Raw genomic sequence first — 24,864 nt, forward strand, 5'->3', positions numbered from 1 at the left:
AGCTCCACACGGCCAAGTCTGGTTTCTGATTCTGCTGCCCTGCAATGAAATTGTGCTCCAAGAACTGCACCAGTATCTCTAATGCCTGGATTCTCTCTCAGGCCCCCCGGGGGGCCTGCAGGGAATCACTAAAAGGTAAACACACCTCCATTAGCACCGAACTTACCACCAGAAAGCGGCTGAGGCACTGGGAAGCCTACCTCACATCAGACACCACCCCGCCAGGAGGTGGGCGCCAGTCAGAGGGCTCTGTAGGCTTTTGATTTCTAAAAATGAAAATTGATCTGCATTATATCTCAATAGACTCAGATAATTCTCACCAAAAATTTTGTCATGTGTTTAAATAGCACTGGAATAATTCAACTTCATTTAAATATATTCATTCTACCATGAAAATATTTCATACAAACATCTATTTACATACAAACACATTAAAATTTGTGAAAAGGGTTTCCACCCCTGTGGCTGTATGGCTTGAAATAGTTTCATTGCTTTGAATATGTATGCACACGTTTGGCAAATAAAACTTTTAAAATTTAGTATTATTGAAAACAACCAAAAAAAAAAAAAAAAAAAAAAAAAAAAAAAAAAAAAAAAAACCCAAACCAAACAAGCAAAAAACCCAAAACCCCCCACAAAAAACTCTCCAAAACCAAAACAAAACAAAGAAAAGAAAGAAAGAAAGAAAGAAAGAAAGAAAGAAAGAAAGAAAGAAAGAAAGAAAGAAAGAAAGAAAGAAAAACCTTGACACCAAGGCTTAAAATTTCTGAAGGGAAAAAAATCCAAGGTGTATGTTGAGGAATATATCAAGGTACCTCAAGTACCTGTAAATTGAATATATTTTGTGAACCTTTGATCTGCAGCAAATAAACATTACAACTATCCATCTTGCAACATAGTTTCACTTGTTTGTCTAAAACAAAAGATGTCTGGATTCTAAATGGCTACTCTGAAGACAGAATTTGGGGATGCTGTGTGAGAGCAAACAACACCCAGAATTTTTGATCTTCTTGGAAGATTTTAAATATATCTTTTAGTGAGAAATTTAGAAATTAAAAAAAAATCTATTAAGTGAAGATAAAAGTGCCACATACTGTCTCACTAAGACAAACTTTTAATTCAGTGTTCATAATTGATTCCCCCCAGTATTAGGGATGTAATCCAGGGCCTCTATAGTTTCTAGGCAAATGTTGGACCACTGAGCTATATCCCTAGCTCAATGCAATTTTAATGTCACAATTAAATGTTATAAATGGTTAGATGGCCTTGACAGTTTGTGTGTGTGTGTGTGTGTGTGTGTGTGTGTGTGTGTGTGTGTGTTGGAGGTGGGAGTGGTGATAAGGAAATCATTTTTTCAAGTGTGATGAACCCCAAAGGGTAATAAATCTGAACTCTAGTCCCAGTCAGGTTCAAAGAGGTCTTGACAAAGAATGCCCTCTGGGATTAAGCAGGTTAAAATAAGAATAGGTACTAAGAAACTCAAGTCCTCCTTTGCCTGTTACTTTCCAGCCTCATCTCATTCTTTTGCATCCTAAATTCAGTCCTCACATTTGCTTTTGTTAGTTCAAACAAATGCCCCACTAGGGGACATGCTCTGTAGATTAGTTCCTATTCCTAAGTCTAACACAAGGTAATAGTTCATCATAGAAAAGATGTTAATGATGGGTCAAGTCATGCAGGGAACCTAGACAGCTCTGAATGAATCCCCTCTGAGACCAAGGCGTCAGTGCACAGGCTCCGGCTGTTTGGAAGACAGCATAAGGTTAATTCTTTTTCCCCTACCACATAGAATCTCAATCATGTCTGCTTGTGATTTTGATCCTGATGGAAGACCAGATTTATCTGCTTATTTCCTACAACAGCAGATGGGAAGTAAGTAGAAGATGCTTTTCCACTTTGGGTCAAACTAGGAACAAACCTCAACTCCCCCTAAGCAGTTAATTCTCTATGCAACCTCTACCTGCTGACTCCTCTACCTCTCCAACGACTCTCTGGCAACCTGTGACAAAGCTGGATAACTCGGGGAGTGAGAGACAGAATGACTGGACCAGGTCACTCAGGGAAAGGCACACAGTGTAGCCAGAGAGGAGAGGAACTCTAGACATAAAGAGGCGGAGCAAAGAGCTGGGCTGCCATTCTGCACACACACCAAGGCTTCTCACACAGCAGAAGAAAAGAGCTGAAAGACACAGGGAACATACAGGGAGAGGGAAGATGGAGAAGCTCAGCTGTGTGAATTGCTTCCTGGGATTTGTCTAAGGGTCACGTACACAGCGCTGGGCTAGAAGCCCAGACCATCTTCCTCCAGTGTGGAATGTGAAACGCAGATTAGCTAGCTTACCAGCCACAGTCCTTCAGTCCCTTTATACATTAAAAAAGTATGTGGGGGTGAACACATGCCACACTGTGTGTGGTCAGAGGACAGCTTTCAGGAGTTGGTTTTCTCCTGCTATGGAGGTCCTAGAGAGGAACTCAGGTCATAGGGTTGGCAACAAGCATCGTTACCTGCTAAACTATTTTGCTGGCCCTCAAGCCCCCAAAATTGTTTTTGAGTTCCCTTTGAATGAGATTGCTAGAGTAGCCCTTTAGGATAGAAGTTGAGCCCCTGTTACAACTAAGACTAGGTTCCAACTCCAGGTGTGAAATCCTTGGGCACACCATCCGAGGCGGCCCTCTCTCCCTCTGCCTCGTCTCTCGACCGAGTCCAACAACCTGACTGGTGGAGTTGAAGAAAGCCATCTTTCTCCCCGCGGCAGCTAACTCTCTGGACACATTTACCTGAAAGCAACCTCTCAGAGTTCAAACCCATAGGCCTCATCGTTCTGTCACAGTTTGCCCAATGGTCTCCTTCTGCAGAATAGAAGCAATCCTATCCTGGTGACTTGTAGTCACCTTGCAGGAGACCTCCTCAGAAGTTCCAAGGATGTTCCTCCTGAGTGAACTATCTTCTTAAAAGCTTTCAAGCAGGGATGTGACCAGCTCTCCTGGGAAGCACTGCCACCTAGGTGCAGAGCCTGAAGCGGGCTGTGTCAGGAAGCTTGTAAAAGAGCCCAGGGTGTGGCTATCAGAGCTGAGGGCTGAGTCTTCCATTCTGGGGCTGCTGGATGAAGGGCAAACTGTGTGCAGCCCCAGACGGAACACTTGCCCTCTACCTGTCTCCTCCCTCCAATTCCACATACTCCCAGCAAGCATCTCTATGCATTCTGAGCTCCCTCAAAAGCCTAAACCAAGCAGGCCACAGGCGGCACTGTAGACAGCTGCAGCCTTCAGCCACTGTGGTTCCCAGGTTTCCTTGTGGTGGAGTGACGCCTTGGGGGAGGGGAGGCCACCCCCCCCCCCCAAACTCAGCATTCATTCAGAGCGATCCAGTTTTGTTACAGATCTAATGTGCTAAAACTAAAACAATGGGGTTTCCTCTGTATTTCTGCAGGTGTGATTACATATGGCTTGTGTGAGGTGGCAATATGCTAGTGACAGAAACTGCACAGGTGTGAACTCGGGGCTCACAGAGCGTGGAAGCAGTTGAGTGCTTGGAGACCGCTGTGGTGAGAAGCTTTAGATAGCGATCTGGCTTGTACCTAGTGATCAGCAAGTCTGTCTCCTTGGCACTGGTTTCAAAGGGAACTCTGCATTCCGGGTTGGAAGGCAGATTGGCTATTGTATTTCGAATTTAGTGAGCTGTGTCACAAGCCAGACTGCACTAGGTTATGTACAATGAGCGTGTACCCGAGGAGAAAAAATTGCCAGCACTACTGAATATACTGCAAAAACTGCCACAATGACTGCTTAGAAATACGAATGTTCCTCTCTTCTTCCTGAAAGTGTATGTTACAATTCTCACAACTTAATGCAAACAGAGTAAATCCATGTCTTCTCACATCTGAAAGCAAAGGTATCTTTGTTGACATGCGAGAATAAGAAGTCTATAGTAACAGTCTGGCCCTATGAGCCAGTACTTTATATCAGGACGTAAGAATGAAATGATAGAGAAAGAACCAGAGAGACCTGGACACTGCTATGAATGCAAAATCCATTTGGAAGCTTTCTCTTGTAAAGGATAGCTAAGATAAGAAGTGAGGGAGGCTAGAGAAAAGACTCAGAAGACTGGGCTTCGGCTCACTAGGAGAGTAACAACAGAAACAAAGCCATTCTATTGCAAGATACAGATCAAAGGTGAAAAGGCAAATAAATGACCCTACGTTTATATAAAGATGTAATCGCTTCCTGCCCTGCAGATGGCAACATGCAAGGGTGATCGAACACCATTTGCAATGGCCATAGAAAAAAAACATCATGGAAAAAAACCACTGACGGAAAAATGACTGAAGAATCCCAGTTCCCTTTTTCAACTCAATCATTTGGTATCTCTGAACGTGGTCCAGATTTAGACTTCAACCATCAAAGAACATCATGCTGTCTACAGTTCGACAGTACCTCTCAGCAGGGTGTTACTGCAAGGCTAGCTAATTTTAAATCTGGTATGAGTAATACAGTCAAACCTAGTTAGTATGCGAGAAAGTCGTTGCTAACGCAGGGTGAGAGGATGTGATGTCACAGCATGAACAGTCCCTGGTTGTCCCGTCGTCGTTGTCAGATAAATGTAGTGCATAGATCCAAGTTTCTATTCCAGGTCTCCGGACCCCAGGGCCAGGTCTTTCACTTTTGCTGGGTGGCCTGGAAGGCCTTCAGCTCCACCTGGTACCACTCAGGGGCTTCGGGCCCGCTCTTCCCTGGGGGGCTGTGGTCATAGCCATAAGCCACGGTCAGCTCTTCTTCAGCTTCCACAGCTCGCAGGGTGCGGATGCACTTGATAGGCCCAAAACGAGGGTGGACAAACCTAAACATCAAGATGGGAAAGGTCATTCCTGGGCCAACCCAGGACCTCAGTGGCGGGGGATGGGGGGCCTCTCGCCCATGTACACTGGCTGGGCACCGCTCCCGTGTTCTCAGGGTGTGGGCATGCCTCACCGGCTTCAGCCAGAGCTTCTAGGACAAGGAGCGTCCCAGTCCCAGCCCCAGATCTGCTGGGTCAGAACACTCCAGGCTGGCCGTGTAGCTCGGTTGGCAGAGTGTTGACCTAGCCTACCTGGGGTCCTGGGCTCTCTCTTCAATATTTCATAAGGCAGGCATTGGTGGTGCATGCCTGTAGTCCCACCACAGAGGAGGTGGGGCAGGAGAATCAGACATCAAGGTTAGCCTTGGCTTCATAATGAATTTGAGGCCAGCCTGGGATATATAACATCCTGTTTTAAAAATAAAATCCCAAATCCCACAGAATACCCCAGACAGTGCACTGGCATCGCCATGTTTTATTTTACTGTGTGTGTGCGTGTGCGTGTGCACGCGCATGCGTGGGCACGTGCGTGGGCACGCATGCACAAAATGCCATCATAGCACATGTTGGGGTGATCAGAGAACAACTTGCAGAAGTTGGTCCTTTTCTCCTACTGTGTGGATCCTGGGGATTAAACTCAGGTCTGAATTCAGGCTTGGTGACAGGTGCCTTTACCTGTCAAACCATCTTGCTAGACCCTGTCCTTCATTTAGAGCCCCATGATGAAGTAAGACAGAGGATAGATCAAACAGGAAGGAGCTAGCCTTCAATCAGATTGGCCTCTGTGGCCTGATGGAGCTAAGCATTTAGCTGTCTCTTCCGTTTGGGGAGAAAGGTGTCTGTCTGAGGTATTTTTAGAGCACTGGGATAGAACAAAGGACCAAGCACTGCTCCTGGGGCTTATGTTCCCAGCCTTGTGTGTATGGTTCGGAATAACTTTCATGTGGTATAAAATCAAACAACCCCCGTTTGACACCAGAGAGGCCTCTCTCTATGGCAGTACCTGACCTTGGGGTCAGGATACTGGCTGTAAGTCCTGGTTTCATATGTATCACTGTGTCCCATTGTGTTCCCATTTTCCTGAATTTCCCTTTCCTGATCTGTAAAATCATGATGATACCAGTAAGACTTACCCAGATAGTCTCTGTGGTGAGAAATTGGGGTCCCGTGTAGCAAGTCCCTCACACAGTGCCTGGTACAAAATGAGATTCTGCTATTGGTTACTATACCTGTGAACATGTACATGTGTGAATTGGTGTAGAGGAGTGCTATGTATGTGGATTATGTGAATGAGCACTTATGATCACGTGTAGACATTCATCTGAGTACATGTGTGCATATACATGTGCATGCGAGCATGTGTGCACGCAGCATTCAGATTATGCTCCTTCACAAAGATGTCCAGACCATGGAATCAGGAATTCTTTGTTATTGTGGCTTTTGGCTGAGAATAGAGCTAATGGTAGAGTACTTGCCTGGCATGTAGAAAGCCCTGGCTTTGATCTCTAGCCCCACAAGATCACAATTGTGTGTGTGTGTGTCTATCTACTTACCTACAAACAAGTGTGGTAGTTTGAATGAAAACAGCCCCCATCGGCTCACAAGGAGTGGTACTATTGGGTATTGGGAGGTGTGGCCTTGTTATCATTGGGAGTGGGCTTTGGGGTTTCAGAAGCCCAAGCCAGGCCTAATGTCTCTCTCTTCCTGCTGCCTGTGGATCTGGATGTAGAACTCTCAGCTACCTCTCCAGCACCATGTCTGCCTGCATGCCACCATGCTTCCTGCCATGATGACAATGAACTAAACCTCTCTCTGAATGGTGAGCCAGCCCCAACTAAATGTTCTTCTTAGTAAGAGTTGCTGTGGTCATGGTGTCTCTTCAAAGTAATGGAAACCCTAACTAAGACAGAAGTGTATGACTGTATAGCTCTGGCCTGCCTGGAACTCACTAGGTAGACCAGGCTAGCATTGAACTCAGAGAGATAGATCCACCTGCCTCTGCCTCCCGAGTGCTGAGATTAAGACCTGAGCTACAGTGCCAGGCAACTTTGTCTTTATGTTGACACATTTCATTATAATTTGTATCATATGATTTCAATATGAAAATTAAATAATGCTCCTGAAATGGAGATTTGATTAATTTTCTAGAAGATCCACTGGGATCGGGGAGGGGAATCTGATGTTGAATTTTTGGGGCCCAAGGCTTCTTTTCCAATGTTCTGGTCACTTTGTTCATTGTCACTGTCCACTTTTTATTTTGACATTTTTAAATTTAATTCATTTTTATTTATTTATTTATTTTTCAAGACAGGGTTTCTCTGTGTAACTCTGGCTGTCCTAAAACTCACTCTGTAGACCAGGCTGGCCTCAAACTTGAGGTCCGCCTGCCTCTGCCTCCCAGTGCTGGGACTAAGGAACTCAGTCTCCTCCTGCCTCAGACTTCCAGGAGCTGGGGTTAAAGGTGGGCACCACCACACCCAGCATCTCATTAGCCTGAATAGACAGAATAAGAAGAAAGGACTTGGTTAAGGCTTGGCCAGGGACTGCACTGGACCACTCCGCCTCCAGATCCAAGACTTAACTGACTGGGAGTTCCCAGGAGAACTGAATGAGATAAAATGTGAAAAGCATCTGGAGTAGGGCTAGGGTAGATGGGCAGGGTATGAGTTTAGCATGTGTGAGCTCCTGGGTTCAATCTCTAACACAGAGGAAGGAAGGAATTAGGGAGGAAGGGAGAGAGGGACCCAGGGTGAATGCTTGGAGGCCATGGCTATAGAAATAGCAATGGACCCAAACCTCTGGGCCACATAGTTCTGGACCTTGGCTGACACGTTACCATATTTACAGGTAGGGAAAGTGCTTGTGTGATTGTCTCTGGGCATTTTGTGCCAGACTTCAGTGAAAGCAGCATAGAGAAGCGCTGTCTCACATATATTAATGCATATATTAATGCCAGTGACTTGAGGAAACACACAGATGCCGGGAACTGGAATCTGAAGCTTACATTTGGTCATTATTCAAAACCCATATAAATGGGTTTTGGCTACACTGGGTTTGCTTGCAAAATGATTATCAAAAACAAAACAAAGAAAACAGTCAGGCAGTGGAGGCATATGCCTTTAATCCCAGCACCCAGGAAGCAGGATCTATGAGTTCAAAGCCAGCCTGATCTACAAATTGAGTTCCAGGACAGCCAGGGCTACAGAGAACCCTTGTCTCGAAACCCTCCCCCACTCCAAAAAACAAACAAGGAAGCAAGCAAGCAAACAAAAAACTCACCATCAACAACAACAAAACGCTACCAAAGAAAACCAAAAAAAAACCAAAAACCAAAAAACAAAAATAAAACCTGCTGAGCAGAGATCGCTTTTGCACAAACAGAAACTTCTCTTGTTTCCAGTTCTCTATTGCGTTTGGGAGAGAAGCTGTCTTTGTGAAGTCAGAGACTGGCTTGATTCCAATGAGGGGTCTGAGTGGTATGTAGGGCCTGTTGTTATTGGGCACAGCTGGGAATAGGCTTTAGCCAAATTCACGCTAGCTGTGAAAGCCCCGAAGCTAATAACAGCGTCAGCTTCATTTCACATGACACATGTCCTTTGCCATTTCAGCCAGCCCCTTAGAAGCAGCTAGAGCACCAACACTTGTTATTGGCTGCCAAGGAGAGCTAGTCACCGCCAGGATGACTTCCAAGACATCTCAAGGACGAGTCTCAGGACATTTCCCAACAAGCGCCAAATCATGGCAAGGTCTCACAGATGAAATGTCCAGAGCATGATCTTGCTCAGCAGAGGGGGCTGCGGCTACAGCATCAAGCAGGGAAGGATATGCTCTAGGGCTGAGCTACACTGCTGTTTGCATTATCTGTGTGCACATGTGTGCGGTTATGTCTGCACCTGCGTGCGTTCGTGCCTCTCTCACTGGGCCTGGAAATTCCTGATGAGGCTGGCTAGCCAGTGAGCTCAGGGAATCATCCTGCTTCTGCCTCCTCAGTGCTTGGAGTACCCTCCCCCATACTTGGCTTTTTATATAGGTGCTGGGTGGGGACTGCACGCAAGTCTCCACTTCTGCAGCAAGCCCTTGGATGTCTTGACTGCTCCTTCCCTCTCCAGCCCTACAATGTAATCTTTAAATGAGGGGAAAAAAATCTAAGGGCAAGTAAGGACAGCCACCACATTTCTATGATAGTTCTACTCTGAAATCACTTTCTTTTCATCTCACAGCAAGAAAGCAGGCTGTTTAGATCTTGAGCCTTAAACCACAAGGCTGAGGTGCATGGCAAAGGGCCCACCTTTCCCACGCCCTCCTGGATCCTGGAGCATAGATCCTAACAGCCACTAGCTAGCATCCTACTTACATGTCATAGATGCAGTTTGGAGTGAAGGAGTGATTCGCCTTGTGTCCCAGGGAGGCACAGTACTTGGATACACGGTTGTAGGGCTCAGGCACATCAATGACTGTTTCCTCATCAAGGGACAGAGTGTTCCCGTTTAGGGCCCAATCCCTGCTGTCAACCTGCAAAACACAGGGACGGTCGCTTGAGAGGGCCGTTCTCACCAAAGCTCAAAGCACTGCAGAGGCTCTAACTCGTTTATCTTAACACTTCAGAGTCTGAGCACTGCAGACACGGAGGAAGCCGGCCAAGACATCTTCCCACATGAGGATGGCGCAACCAGACAGCTCAACTTAGTGTTTATTGTATTTTCCTTGTTTTATATAGAAGAAAAGGATTTTGATTCCTTACAAAGGCGCACAAAAATATCAGATAAACTTGAACTAAAAATAAATGAAGAGGCTGTTGAGAGGGCTTAGTGGGCACAGGTGCTGACTACCAGGACCGAACGCCTGGTCAGGCCACAGAAGCCACATCATTAGAGAGAACCTGTCCCAGAAGTGGTCCTCGGGCCTCCACTCTTGAGCAATGGCACACGATCCTCCAAATAAATACATGTTTTTGTTTTTGTTTTATTCCCTGAGATAAGGTTTCTTTTGGTAGTAGACCTGGCTGTCCTGGAACTCACTCTATAGACCCTGGCTGGCCTTGAACTTGGAGATTTGCCTGTCTCTGCCTCCCAAGTACTGGGACTAAGGGGTGTGCCACCACTGCCCAGCCAGCAATGTATTTTAAAAACATCTGAGCTAGAGAGATGGCTCAGTGGTTAAGAGCACTGGCTGTTCTTCCAGAGGACTCGAGTTCAATTCCCAGCACCCACACGGCAGCTCACAACTGTGTGTAACTCCAGTTCCAGGGGCTCTGACACCTTCCACCAGTGCACATAAAATAGATAAAAAAGAAACTCTATAAAGAGGCCTACACCTCTGCCTCAGTGGAGGAATCGGGTGAGCAGGAGGCAGTTTTCAAGCCAGCGTGCTGGTCTACCTATGCTCATTACCTACAGCATAACCACTTGGCTTCTTCAGGTTGGACACTGGGAGGCCAGCAGAAGAGTCTGATGGGCCCTTTTTTAGTCGAACTTGTAAATAAATCTAGCAGACATGTTCAACCTTCTGACACTGCGACACAATTGCTATCTACAACTTGTGTTTGTGAGCCAAACCGAGTTTAAAAACAAAACAATCTCTCTCAAGTTTTAAGTAAACTTACAACTTTCTGTTAGGCTGTGTCTGTAGTTATTCTTGGCCCCATGTAGCCTGTGGATCACAGGATGGACGGACACCTCTGCTAGATAAACCAACCTCTTCCTCCTAGACATTCAGTCAATAAACTGGGCAGTTGCCACAAGCAGCAGTATCGAACATGAGGAAGGTCCGCTTGGATCTCATTATTCCCAACCTCGGATGTAACCACGCAACACTGACAGGCTGTATGGAGGGTTGTTTGCTGTAAATTACTCTTAGGTGTCCAGCAGCTTGTAATCTTCACTGGGTGTTGGGGGCATGTGAGTCACCACAGCGGTAGATGCTGGCCTTACTTGAACTGTACCCCTCTCAGTGCATTGTGACCTTGGACAAATTGTTTAATCTCTCTAGGCTTCCATTTTCTCATCTGCAAAATGTTTGAATGAGGAGGCATGGGTTTAATATTTAAAAGTCCAGAATACTTCCACATTCAAACCTTTTTGAGGCTGATTTATACAACTGGAAGAAGCCACACCTGACCAAATGACAGGTCACAGGCAAAATGCAGACACAATAAAAATACAGAATAACTGCTTCCCAGCTAAGTACACAAGAAACACTAAATTTCATATTTTGGCTGGGGTCCCATCCCAAGATGATTATAAAAATGCAAACATTAAAAAACCTGGATTCCTAACATTTCTGGTTCCAAGCATTTTAGATAAGGGGTACTCTACCTATAATATACCCCTACCCCAAAGCCACCCTTTCCCTGCTCAGTGTCTTGGACCTTCTGGAGGGCTGGTGAAGTACAGCCATCTGTGTGGATGCCATCTGCTCCACCTGAGTATTTTGTCGTCTTTTGCCTGCCCAGTTGCTTTGAATGTGTGGCTAATTGAACAATTCGTGGAATGTTCTATTAGCCACAGGAATAAGTGGTAAAGCAGGGACCTGAATGTGAGGAGGTATCAGTCATGACCTAAGCCCTATGCGTGGATTGCAAGTATGGCCATGATGGGGCTCAGGGACCGTGCTGGAGTCTGCAGACTTGCCCCTAAACAGACACCAAGGAGTCAGCTGCAAAGTTCCAAAACATGCCAAAGACTGTGTTTTAAAGGCAAGGGGTAGTGTGTGTGTCACAAATATGTGCGGAGAGGCTGGAGAACAGCTTCAGTGTCCTTCCCGGGTGTTCTCCGTGTTTGTTTGTTTACCTCCTTCCCTCCCTCCCTCCCTCCTTTCCTTCCTTGTTTTTTTGTTTTGCTTTTTGAGACAAGGTGTATGTAGCCCTGGCTGTCCTGGCATTCTCTGTGTAGACCAGGCTGTCCTGGAACTCACATAGATTTGCCTGCCTCTGCCTCCTGAATGCTGGGATTAAAGGCATGCTCCAGCACAGCCAGCAAAAAGAACAGGTCGCCTTTTTTTTGAGACAGAGTTTCTCTGTGTACTCCTGCCTGTCCTGGAACTAACTCTCTCTCTCTCTCTCTCTCTCTCTCTCTCTCTCTCTCTCTCTCTCTCTCTCTCCTGTCTTTGGGTTCTCCCCAGATCCCTCCTCTCTCAGATAGGACCTTTATCTCTACAGCCCGGGCTTTGTCTGGGACTCATAATTCTCCTGTCTCATCCTCATAAATGCTGGGGTTATGGAAGCACACTTCACCTGACACACCCTCATGATTCTGAGAATGGACGATGGACAGGCTGAAAAGGACTCATTTTCAGGTGTCAAGACTCACATGGGGACACAGCCGTACAATGGTCAATGACACTGGGTTCATATGATCCTCATGCTTTGTGCTCCCAAGTGCTATGATTACAGGCCCCCACCACATCCTGCCTTATTGAACATTTAGCTGTTGAGTTTGGATTTTTTTCCACTGAAACACTTTCTAGTAAGACAGGGACTATTGTATGACTTTTCGTTAACTGAAGTAGGGGACTTCCCTAAAAAAAACCACCATGTTGGGAGCCATTAGTTACTAAGACTCTGACTGGATCTTGGTTTCAGATGTTGGGTGTTGTCTAGAGGAAATCCATGACTGTCATCCCACTCTCATCTTTCTCTGTTAAAGATTTATATATATATATATGGATGTATACAGCGTTCTGCCTGCACGTATGCCCGAGCACCAGATCTCATAGAAGGTTGTGAGCCCCCATGTGGGTGCTGGGGATTGAACTCAGGACCTCACAAAGAGCAGTCAGTGCTCTTAACCTCTGAGCCATCTCTCCAGCCCCATCATCCCGCCTTCTAGGAAATAGTTGTGGTCCAGAGAGTGGCTTTATCTAAGCCCTTTAATCAGTTAGGCTGATGCTCACCTCTTTCCACTTACCTCTTGGTGTGTGATCCGGACTCCATTATAAAAAGACATAACAGTATTGGGTCCTACTGCTACCTTGGAAAATAGTCCTTCTCCAGCACTGGAGATGAGAGAGTCGGCAACATAAACTCTAAAAAAAAAAATGAAAAAATAAACAAATTTGTGAGATTTTCAGTGTGATGGGTCACTCTTGCTGTCAATCACTAAAATTCCATGATAGTTACTGAATCCCAGATGACAGTTCCCAGTTAGTCAACAAAGGAGGAGCGGAGGGTGAGAAATTACACCACACTATGCTAGCAACAGTAATGGAAGAAATAGCTTTTGTCTCTTTAAGAGTTGTATTTAAAATGAACTCCACCTGCCTCCTTTAGATGGGGTATCTGGCTTAGAGTATCTGCCTCAGACTTGTTCTGGAGCCAGTGACAATCAGGAACTTCATTTTTTTTTTTTTTTTTGTTTGGACAAGGTTTCTCTGTTTAACCCTGGCTGTTCTAGAACTCTCTATGTAAACTCATAGCATCTGCCTCCTGCCTCTGTCTCCTGAGTGCTGGGATTAAAGGTGTGAGCCACTGGGCCTGGTGAAAACCACCTGGAGGTAACTAGGGACTTCTAATCCTCCTGATTCCACCTCTTGAGTGACCAGTTTTCTGTGGTGTTGGAGATCAAACCTAGGGCTTTGTGAATGCTAGGTGTGCATCAAGTGAGCTGCATCCCCTGCCTCAGACAATGTCTTCTCCCGGGCTGGGGAGATGGCTGCTCTTCCAGAGGATTTGGGTTTGATTCCCAGCACCCACATGGCATCTCACAACCATTTGTAACTCCAGTTCCAGGGGTCTTATAGCTGGATTTCATGGAGGCATTTTCTTCCTCTCTGATGACTTGTGTCAAGTTGGCACGCAAGCCAGACAGCCTAGTACTTGATAGACCTTTTTGAAAAAGAAGCTAATGTTTATAGTTGATGACAAGAAAACATTCCCCCAAATTTACTAACATTGTGCTCAAATTTCTCAAAACCAGGCAACAGAGGAAGACTATTATTTAGTTAGATGACAGGATGGACTGTTTATTTAAAAAAAAAAGTGACAATTAATGAGACATATCCAACAAGCATTTCCCTACAGAGGTGCTAAAGGAGAGGTCAGCTAACTACAGGTCAAATCCAACTGCCGCTCATTTTTGTTGATAAAGTTTTATTGAGACACAGCTGCCTTCCCCAGTTGGTTTAAGACTGTGGCTCCGGTAGTGCTTGAAGGCAGAGCTGAGTCTGTGCAATGAACAACACAGGGCCTGCAAGCTTCCAAATTGTTCTTGGTGTTCTTTCACAGAAAAAGGTTCCTGAACGCTGTCTAATAAGAAAAGCACCTTTGGCTGTGGAACAGAGATAATAAGAGCTTATGTTCCACTCACAAATCTTTGATTTCTTCATTTCTCTGTGCACTGTGATGGATAGCCCCTTTAGGAAGGGGACATCTGTAATTTTGGCTTATTTTACGGACTGGAAGTCTGAACGATTGCTTCCAATTCTGCTCCTTTCCTGTGACAGAATGAAACATGTCACCCTTTTGCCAGGTGACCTCATGACACTTCCTTCGGTGCAGGTGGGGCATACATTCCCTCCTGACTTCGCTACCAGAACATGGAGGCGGCCCTGCTGATGGGTCTCAGGTGTTAAGAGATATGGTGAGTTTTTGCCAGTCTCTTCCAATTTCCATTGTCTCCAGGAGAAGAATATGTCTGGGGGCTGTTGTTCCTTTAGTCAGTCTTGGAAGGAAGAGATGGGAAACAGACCTGAACCTGACTTGAATCCTGGCGCTCAGCCTAGTTCGGCTGAGCCTGGTGAAGCCCAAGCAAAAATGGCTGAACCTAAGCCAACCCACAGAACCACGCGTATAATATAATACAAAACGCTGGCCTCTGTAAACAGCTCAGCGGTTTGAGAGTATGGTTATGCAGGATTTCACAACAGACTAGGCTGATAGATACAGTTGGCCCTGTGGCGTTTTGGGGCGAACACAGTAGCTAGTGTACACCCACTGGCCCTGGGCCAGAACCTCTTGTCAAAAAAAGAGGACATTCTCTCCCCGCCTGTGGCACTGTGGGATCAGCACGGTCGCTTAGACCAGGGAGAGGCTCGTTTCTTAGCTGGGAGCAGAAAGTAAACAAGAGGTAAGCCACGCCCCGAGGGGCTGGCCTTTCTCGGCAGACCAGCCAAAGGGGGTAAGCCACGCCCCCGGGGGCTGTCCTTCCTCGGTAGACCAGCCAAAGGGGGTAAGCCACGCCCCGAGGGGCTGTCCTTCCTCGGTAGACCAGCCAAAGGGGGTAAGCCACGCCCCCGGGGGCTGTCCTTCCTCAGCAGAGCTGCCGTAGGAGAATAAGGGGGAATTCTGGGCACTGAGAATCCACGCTAGAGGGCAGCCATCCTTGTAGGTTAGGTATGGAACAGACAGACCTGACACGAAGGGAAGCATTGCTGCCTTTGCTTCTATCCTGTCTTCCCTGAGGAGTAAAGAAGTTGCTTTATGTTCCAAGGGTCAGGCTACAGAGATAAGGGGTGGCGCTGGAGGTATAGGCTAGATTGACAGAGCATGGATTGCTCCCCTAGAGGGCTGCATCTTCAAGAGCCTTGAGAGCGCCTGCTTCCAAGCCTGACCCAAGGTTGAGCCCTTCCACATGGTGGAAAGTAAGAACTGATTTCAAAACTTGTTCTCTGATTTCTACATGCATGCTACCCCAACCCCCCAGAGTCCCGAGAAAGGGTGGGACTGCCTGACCCAACGCTTTATCTAGAGAGTTCATTCTAGGAGGGAGGAGACACGAAGCTGCTTGATAACGTAGAAACAAACCTTCTGTGGACAGCCTCTCTGTAAGAATATAGTCTTCCTCAGAATGCACAAATACTTGGAAGTGTGCTTAGGAAAAGTACTCATTATGGAGGAGGGGTTTGGCCTGAGCAGGAGCCCAGCCTGAGCAGAGAGCCACAGAAGCTCAAGGGTGCCCACCGCCAGGGCATAGACAGTGCCACAAGGAAAGAGTTACCTCTCGGACTCATATGGGTCTGGAAGGAGGCCATCACTAGAGATGCAGGAGGAAGTCGATTTATCAAAGTGGTACACGGAACCTGGAAGGCAAACGGACGCGTCAGTTCTGGTGGAGAGCCCAGCAGGACACGCAGATGTGGCTCCCCAGTCACAGGACGAACCAAACAATCACACAGGCCACTCTGGTCATGCCAGCTAGAACAGCCAAGTGGGCATCTGTCAGGTTTACTCTTTGATTATGTTTTCCAATCTTGTCCTCTTTTTCTTTTTCCATAGTGAGATAGGACCTTACCAAGTTGCCCAGCCTGGATTTGTACTTGAGATCTTGTAGCTGAAGGTTTTCCTGTGCTCACCCTGCATCAAGGACCCTGCAACAGTATGCAACTGTCCTAGAATTACTCTTGGCTTTCTGTTGACCTTGGCGAATCTTCAGAGGGCACAAGGTACATTGGATTCTCCAAGTGTTCATAAACAAAGAAACAAGATTTGGACCCGGAGTGTGAACTCCTGCAAAGCCAATCATTTTTAGTACCAATATCACTAACAATCCCATCAACTGGTTTTTCAGTAGTCACCATGGTTACCAACCTCTTTCCTGTTTTTTAAAATACAACGTAAACCTAAATGAATGTCTCAAACCCGCTAGAATATGATCCAAATCAGCCAGTGACTGCCTAGGAAATGGACTACTTAAGTATTTCAAAAAGAGAACATTCAGCTGAGGGACTGGTTATACAGGAGGCAGAAGAGCCGTGAAGCCAAGCAGGGAGCCAGGAGGAATCTAGAAGTGGACATGAGCAGGAAGCCTCCACCGACCTACTAAGCTGGGGATGGGAGAGGAGGTGGTGGTGTGTTCTTTCCAGGCTCCATAACACATCTGTAGCCAGCAGCCTCTCCAGGGCTTAAACAAACTCAGGAGTCAAATACACAAGAGCCTGGGGACAGGAGCAGCTGCCTGCCATAGAAGCAGGCAGAGGACTACAGGGATAATGTGATGGCTAGTCTTGGTTGTCAACTTGACTACATCTGGAATGAACTAAAACCCAAGTGGCTAGGTGCACCTGTGAGGGATTGCTTCCTTCCTTCCTTCCTTCCTTCCTTCCTTCCTTCCTTCCTTTCTTCCTTCCTTTCTTTTCCTTCCTTCCTCTTCCTTCCTCTTCCTTCCTCTTCCTTCCTTCCTTCCTTCCTTCTTTCCTCTTTTTCTTCCTTCCTTCCTTTCTTTCTGTCTGTCTGTCTTTCTTTCCTTTCTCTCTTTCTTTCTTTTTTTGATTTTTGAGACAGGGTTTTTCTGTGTGTAGCCTTGGCTGTCCTGGATCTCTCTCTGTGGACCAAGTTGGCCTCAGACTCAGAGATCTGCCTGCCTCTGCCTCTCGAGGGGGATTAAAGGTATGTGCCACCACAGCTTAGCCACCTTGTTTTTCTTTTTCTCAGCCTGGAGCTGGCTACCAAGCTCCAGTGATCTGTCTGCACCTCTCCAGTGCCATGTGGCTTTTGTACTTAGGTTCTAAAGATTGAACTCTGATCTTTAGGCTTAGGTGGTAAGAAGCATTTTATCAACTGAACTATCTCCCTAGGTTCTGAAATAATAGTAAATATACAGAAAAGTACAAAGAAAGAAAGACTCTTCCCACTATTTCTTCTAACATTAACTTTTAAAAAGGGTTTTACATTTAGTGTGTGTGGGGGGGGTGCGGGGGTGGGGTGGGAGGGAGGGTCAGAAGACAAATTTCAAGAGTTGACTCTCTTTATTCACTATGTGGGTCCCTGAGATTGAACTCAGGTCATCGGCCTTTGAAGCAAGCTCCTAAAGCCTCAGAGCCATCTCCAATTTAATCAGCTGTACAGATTTGGAAGTCTATCTGTTTTGATTCTTTAGTAACATAAAACTCATGGCTCTGTGTTTTAGAGACATAGTTATCTGGAACTGGTTGAACTGCCCGTCACTTCCTAGTCCCATACCATCTCACAGTAACCGACAGATGCCTTCTCGTGGGACTTCTCAGCAGAGCCCACTGAAGTAATGTACTTTCTCTGTCTCACTCATGCTGGGGTCTGTCATGTGACTTGCAACAAAAATGGGGGAAAGTTCCAGGGTGAGGCTTCAGGAGGCACCATTGGTATCCGTTTGTACTTTGATACATCTGTGAGCTACTGTGAGAAAACATTGCCCAAAGTGGCCTCTGTGCCTTCAGACTGGGCCCCCAGCATAAGACACAGACCAGCCTAGCCCAGCTGAACCTCAGGACACAGTGGACCTGTGGTTGCTGTCATAAACAGGGAGGGGCTGAGGGGTCTGGGTTTTGGCAAAAACGGACTGACACTCCTTTAAAGTGGGCTCCCCAGAGATGGAAAGAAACCTCTTTGTAGGGCAATGGTGGCGCACACCTGTAATCCCAGCACTTGGGAGGTGAGGCAGGAGGATCTCTGTGAGTTGGAGGCCAGCCTGGTATACTTAGTGAGTTCTAGGACACACAGAGAACCTTTGTCTCGAAAAACCCAAACCCAAACCAAAACACCCCCAAAACCTCTTCAACCTGTCACCCACTGGACGACTTACTTCCAGACATCAGTTCAAAGTGTGGCTTCCCTTCTTCAGTGGCCGTGAGGATGGCCAATTTCCCTTCAATCATCTCTCCGTCAATGAACTTTCCATAGAGCGCGGTCCTCTGGTCAGGGTAGACATAGGCTATCTTCTCTCCAGTCATCTCTCCATCCTCGTTGACTTCCCCAACCAGGCTGCCTCCGTCCTGGAAGGAGAAACCCAAACCCAGAGGTTTTATATAAAGCAGTCATGGATAGGTGTGAGTTCAAGAAGTTTGTCTTTGGCAATCCCCACTGTGAAGAACACAGACACCAACATTAACAGTTTATGAATCTAGAGCTTTTCACAAGAGTGAGAGCTCTTCATGCCTCTGCAGGTAGCCCCTCCGCCACACATGCAAATGCACTTCAGGAATGTTCTATGCACAGGGACATTTAGAGTAGGAGACTGGAGTGCACTTGGCAATCCTGAAGTAGTGACTGGCCCTCTAGCTTGGTCTGTGATCTAAGAAACAAACACATCACACTCAGAACAGACTTGCAGACATTTAAGGGAAATATAATTAAGCACACATCTGTAATATATTAAGGGAAATATATTACAGCATAAATATATTACAGTACACATCTGTAATCTTAGCACTATGGAGGCAGAGACAGGCAGATCTCTGATCTCTGTGAGTTTGAGGCCAGCCTGATTTCTCCAGGACAAACTGCACTACATAGAGAGACCCTGTCTCAAAACAAACAAACTTCACTGAAAATGAATCCCCCTTTTTCCCTTTCTGTAGCGCTGGGGTGAACCCAGGGCCTAGGACCTTGTAGGATTGTACATGGTAAACACTCCACCCCTGAGCTAATAATCTCCATGCCTTTAAACATACTTAAATGCCAGGGTCACAGTAGGTAACTGACAAATACCTGATTTTATTTTTATTTACTTATTTATTTTTGACTTTGTGTGTGTGTTCCTGTATATGTGCATGGGCAAGCATGCACCGTGGTGCATGTGTGGAGGTCAGAGGATAACCTGCAGAAGTCTCCTACCACATGGATCCCAGGGGTCCTATCATATCGCCAGGCTTAGCGGCAGACACCTTTACTCACAAAGCCATCTCTCAGAGACTTTTTAGTTGAACTAGGCTACCACAGCATCATGGCTAATGTAATTTAGGATGCAAAAGATGGGCCCCTCCCCTGGAAATCCTACCTGCATACCTTACCAATCTGAGACTTTTGTAAGCTTGCTGAACAATTTGATACCATGGCACCTCAGACAGCGTGGTTAATGACCTCAGCTCAAGTATCCGGGAACGGCTACTCAAAGCTGATCCTCTGTGTTGCTTACTGAGACAGGGATAAGTGACATCACATACACGATTTGTATGCTCACCACAGTTTAGCCACTTTTTGGTGGGGAGAAATTATAAACTAAATTCCAGAACTTTTGGAGAAAAATACATAGCGTCATTTTTCACAGGCAGAAAGTACAGTAGGGTGACACTGGTTGCTCGTCTCCTTCTGAAGTTAATTCTTACTAATGCGGTGTAAACGGGGGTGATCTTTCTGTGTGGCCTGCCTTCAGGCTGCTGCTGAGCCTCAGTGTGTGAGTACACACGTGCTTCTCACATGCCATAACTAATAGAAACCTCCACATTACTGCTTGCTTGAAGCAGAAGTCTGGGTTTAGGGCCTCGTATTTTTTCCCTCAAAAGATGAATTTATTTCTTTGGACTGACAAAATAGAAATCCTTTGGTTTTCTAAAGGAGTTATGAGTCTTTTAAAATAAAAAAAAAATGCATTGGAAGTTAAAAATCAAACCAAAACAAAAGGACTTAGTGGGCTGCAGATGACATCTCTGGGTAGAGTGCTCAGCTAACATGCACCAGGCCCTGAGTTTGAATCTTAGCACTGTACAACCTGGGTGTGGTGGTGATACCTGTAATCCTAGCACGCAGGAGGCAGAGGCAGGGAATCAGAGGTTCAGGGTCATCCTTAGCTACACAGAGAATCTGAGGCCATCCTGGGCTACCTAAGACCATCTCAAAACCCAAAGCATCAACAACAAACCTTTTGTATCGTAGTTCTTAGAGTGACCCCATAAGTATGATAGAGAGAATGGTTCTGTTTTTCCTGCCCTCATTCTTGCCACCTCACAAATAATGCCCCTCTGCTCCATCAAGGAGTATTGGGAAGAGGCCATTGCCTTGTTTCTCCCGCTTACTGGCTCCCCCTGTCGGAAGGAGGAGTCATTGCGATTGATGAGAAGGCGGGTCAAAGGCTTGCTGACAACCCATTCCTCTGTTGGGCGGGGATTCACAAGATAAAGGCTGCCTTGGATGTCCAGTGTCACTTTTCACTTTCCCTCTCCTGGGTCCTACCCACTGCTCTGTCCATCCCAGGGAGGCCCAGGCCCTCAGGAGAAGCCCCCAGGGCATTCGCAGCAGAAGGGACTGAGAAGCCTGTAGCCGCTTGGGTTCACGCCACGCCTCCAGTCCCAAGTTATTACAATGAAAGCCAGCAATTCAGTCCCTGACACTGATGCCTATTTCTTTATTGGTTCAGACTCCAGACAGCAGAGGGGTGCAATCACCCCCCTCACTGTCATCAGATACCACACTTCAAGCAGCTGCTAATTTCCCAGTGCTTCCTTCCCAAGGTGGAATCTTCTCTTGGTTATTGATAAGACCAGAGAGCAAAATGTAACTATAGCGGCCTATAGAGCGCCCATGCTCCAGTGGTTGGCCCCAACCCATGTATCTGCAGTAGTACTAATTGGACTCAAGGGATTATAAAAAAAAAAATATGACATGTTGGGGGTGTCTGGTGGGGTTGGGGAGCGGAGTTGGGGGTGCATATGATGAAGACATGTTGTATACATGTGTACGAAATTGTCAAAGAACACATGAAGTATTCTCTAAAGATGTCACTGTATATATGGGTTTCAAAATTTGGCTCCACTCAGCGAGATGAACGCAGGAAATGGTCTCAGTGTACCTTCGATCTCATCACGGGACCTCAGTTGATCCTAGTCAGTAGTAAAATGACAGGGAGTGGGAGTCTCTGGGAATTCCTGTTTCGTCTATCTCCCATCGTCTTCCTACACAGGGTTCCACTCATCCTTCTGACAAGTCTCTCTCAAATGTCAGTAGTGCCCCAGCACAGGCATCGTGGAGCTCAGCCTGGCCACTCGGGAGCCCACTCCCAGCCTTCTGGACCTATGGGTACCTTGGCACCTGTCCATCTGCTTGTCTGCTTCTACCTAGACAGTCGTGTGTGTGTGTGTGTGTGTGTGTGTGTGTGTGTGTGTGTGTGTGAGAGAGAGAGAGAGAGAGACAGAGAGAGAGAGACAGAGAGAAAGAGACAGAGAGAGAGAGACAGAGAGAGAGAGACAGAGAGCTGTTGAATCCCTAGAGTCCCCAGTGTGGATGCTGGGGTCCAAACTCCAGTCCTCACATAGAACAGCAGCTCTTAACTGATGAGCCATCTCCCCAGCCTCAAATTCCCAGGCTTAAGCCCTTCTGTCTCAGGCTCCCCTAGTAGCTGAGTCCATAGGTGCATAATCCGTGCCAAGATTAACTGATTAAAAAAAAAAAAAAAAACACAATTATGTGGTTGGGCACTGTCGTGTGTGTGTGTGTGTGTGTGTGTGTGTGTGTGTGTGTGTGTGTGTGCCTTTAATCCCAGCACTAGGGAGGCAGAGGCAGGCGGATCTCTGTGAGTTCAAGGCCAACCTGGGCTACACATTGAGCTCCAGGACAGTCAGGAGTATGTAGAAAAGAAAAAAAAATCCTGTCTCAAAAATAAGTAAAAACCAACTGTATTTGGATGACATTGGATGCCCTGCTCTCTCTCTCTGCCTTGTTCCCTTGAGGCAGGTTTCCCTGAACTTGGAGGTGTGCCAGCCCCAGAGAGCCACAGTGAGAGCGTTGTGAGTACGTAAGTGACAAAGCCAGCCAGCCTTTTTACTTGGTTCCTGAGGAACTGAACTTAGGTCCTTGCAAGTGTGCTTATCTGATAAGCCATCTTCTTAGCTACTTAAAATTTTTCTAAAGGATAATAATGTGGGGCTGGAGAGATGGCTCAGTGGTTATGAGCACTGGCTGCTCTTCTGGAGGTCTTGAGTTTGATTCCCAGCAACCACACGGTGGCATAAAGTCGTACATGCAGATAGAGAACTCATATCCATAAAATAAATAAATAGATCTTAAAGAAATAAGGTAAAAGTATAAACGCCGTGCATTCTGTTTTTTAAAAAAAGAAGAATAATGTGAGCTGGTGGGATGGCTCAGGGAGGTGGAGGGGGTGGAGGTGGGGTAAAGGTGCTTGCTGTATAAACCTGGGGACCTGAGCTCAGGCCCTAGGTGGGAAAAGAGAATGGAAATTGTCCTCAGATTGCCACCATATATATGCATGACACACACAGCGCCACAAATCATGCATACTCACACACAAATAAGACATAAATAAATACAACGTGTAAGTACATTTACTGGGGATTACTTTTCTTGTTTTACATGTAATAGTTTGCTTTTCTGGGACACAGTTTTACTATGTAGCCCAGGCTGACCTCAAACTCTGTATGTCATTGAGGCTGACCTTGAACTCCTAATCCTCTTGCCTCCATTCCCAAACGCTGGGAGATTCCAGGCAAGCTCCACTGTGCCTAGCCGGTTCTTACTAATTCATTCAGAGTAAGCAGAAAGGTATTTTCAGTTAAGCTCTGCACATGATAAAACAGTACACAAAGTACATCTTAAGGTTTACTTTTCAAAACATAGTTTTAAAATTCACCAACAACAGATGGAGCATTTGAAATGCAAACAAAAATTATTAATTCCCAACCATGGACTTTGCAGTGTCTATCTGCTGTAGTCAATTCAAAGCCAGCACTGTGTTACCAAACACTTAAAGGCAAGTTAAGTTACTCATCTTAACGTAAGTGATACAACCCATGACGCACCTTCATAGTGAGGAGAACGTAAAAATCAGGCTGCAGTGGTGTAGTGACTCCAGAACGGATTCAGTCTCACGTATAAGAGACTAGATAGCATTAAGCAACAGCTGGGTGAGGTGGTGCATGCCTTTAATTAACCCTCGGAGGCAGAGGCAGGTAGATCTCATATGAGTTTGAGGACAGCCTGGTCTACAGAGTGCATCTGAGGCCAGCCAGATTACACAGTGAGAGCCTGTCTCTCTCCTATATGTATTTCTTTTTTCTTTTTCTTTTTCTTTTTCTCCTCTCTTCTCTCTCTGTCTCTGTCTCTGACTCTCTCTCTCTGCTCTCAACACAGGGTCTCTCTACATAGTCCTGGCTCTCCTGGATCTCACTGTGTTCTGGTATTAAAGGCATATATCATCACACCCAGCCATCCCTCACATGTATTTCAACAATGAAATATCCCACCACTTCTTTCTTCGTGCCAAAGGAATTAAAAGCAATTTATTCTTTACTTTATAAAGGGCACAATAAAACTAGTTTGTGCCAGTGATGAGTAAATACTCAGGAATACTCAATGTGACTCAGAAGAATAATTAATAGCAATCTAAAGCCTAGTCCCAGTGAACAACAGCAGGTAGGTGGGCCTCAGACACGCTCATCTGTAGCGACTGATCTGTGGCTTCGCAGCAAATACATTTGACTGTTTATCATTGGGAGTCAAAACATTGTCTTAAAATACGTTCCTTTCCCTCATAGCAAGCAGGCGCCAGCTTACTGGGTAATGGATCCAACACACTCCATGTCGAATGTTGTCTTTGTACTGGCCCTTGAAGATCAGCCTCCCGTCGGTGTCATACTCCTGGGCTGGTCCATTCAGCTCACCATCCACATATGTGCCTTGGAGGACACCTCCATCCTCATAGGTGTAAACACCCTGGCCCTGCAGGGCATCATCCACATAAAATCCCTCCAGGGTGCTGCAAGGCAAGGGAGAACAGAGAGGAATAGTCAGATTAGACAGCACTTGGGCTGGAGAGATGGCTCAGCTGTTAAAGGCTAGGCTCACAACCAAAAATATAAGATTACATAGCACTATAGTTCTCTCTCTGTCTGTTTCTCTCTGTCTGTCTCTCTGTCTGTCCCTCTGTCTGTCTCTCTCTCTCTAGCATACAGGTAGTGGGTAGAGGATATCTGGTGGTTGTTGGCTCTCTCTTTCCACTGTGTGGATCACAGGGATCAAACTCAGGTTGTCAGGCTTGGTGGCAAGCACCTTTACCCACTGAGCCATCTTAAAATAAAGGATTCGGTCCAAGGACTCACATGCCCAGCTCTGTTCCCACCCTTTCATGTATCCAGGACATCTGGAATTCCCATAGATGGATGGCCAGGAAAAGTGCAGAGAGGCAAATAATAATAATAGTTGATGTCGCCTGGTTGGTAGAGCATTTACCTAGTATGCCCAAGGCCCTGGGTTTGAGGAAATCTTAACCCATAATCTTCTGATTCCTATGAATCTTATTTATTTCTTTGCTAAAGGAAAGAGAAGAAAAAAGCCACAGGTCCAGCTGAGAACAAGTCTCAGCCACCCATGTCTCCACGGCCAGGCAGATGCC

General features: G+C 46.2%; 1 protein-coding gene across 1 annotated transcript in view; it reads right to left on the bottom strand.

Annotated features, from left to right (window-relative positions):
- Positions 1-735: 735 nt before the first annotated feature.
- The window catches only part of Setd7 (SET domain containing 7, histone lysine methyltransferase), a 42,740-nt gene continuing 18,611 nt past the window's right edge, over positions 736-24,864 (bottom strand). Inside the window, exons 3-8 of the mRNA XM_036190559.1 lie at positions 24,027-24,228; positions 18,325-18,514; positions 15,766-15,847; positions 12,739-12,856; positions 9,189-9,346; positions 736-4,837 (exon numbers count right to left, since the gene is read on the bottom strand). Of these exons, the coding sequence (XP_036046452.1) occupies positions 4,657-4,837; positions 9,189-9,346; positions 12,739-12,856; positions 15,766-15,847; positions 18,325-18,514; positions 24,027-24,228 (931 nt within the window). The 3' untranslated portion in view covers positions 736-4,656. The remainder of the gene's footprint in view (positions 4,838-9,188; positions 9,347-12,738; positions 12,857-15,765; positions 15,848-18,324; positions 18,515-24,026; positions 24,229-24,864) is intronic.

Source organism: Onychomys torridus, chromosome 6 (genome assembly GCF_903995425.1).
Source record: "Onychomys torridus chromosome 6, mOncTor1.1, whole genome shotgun sequence".
NCBI lineage: Eukaryota > Metazoa > Chordata > Mammalia > Rodentia > Cricetidae > Onychomys > Onychomys torridus.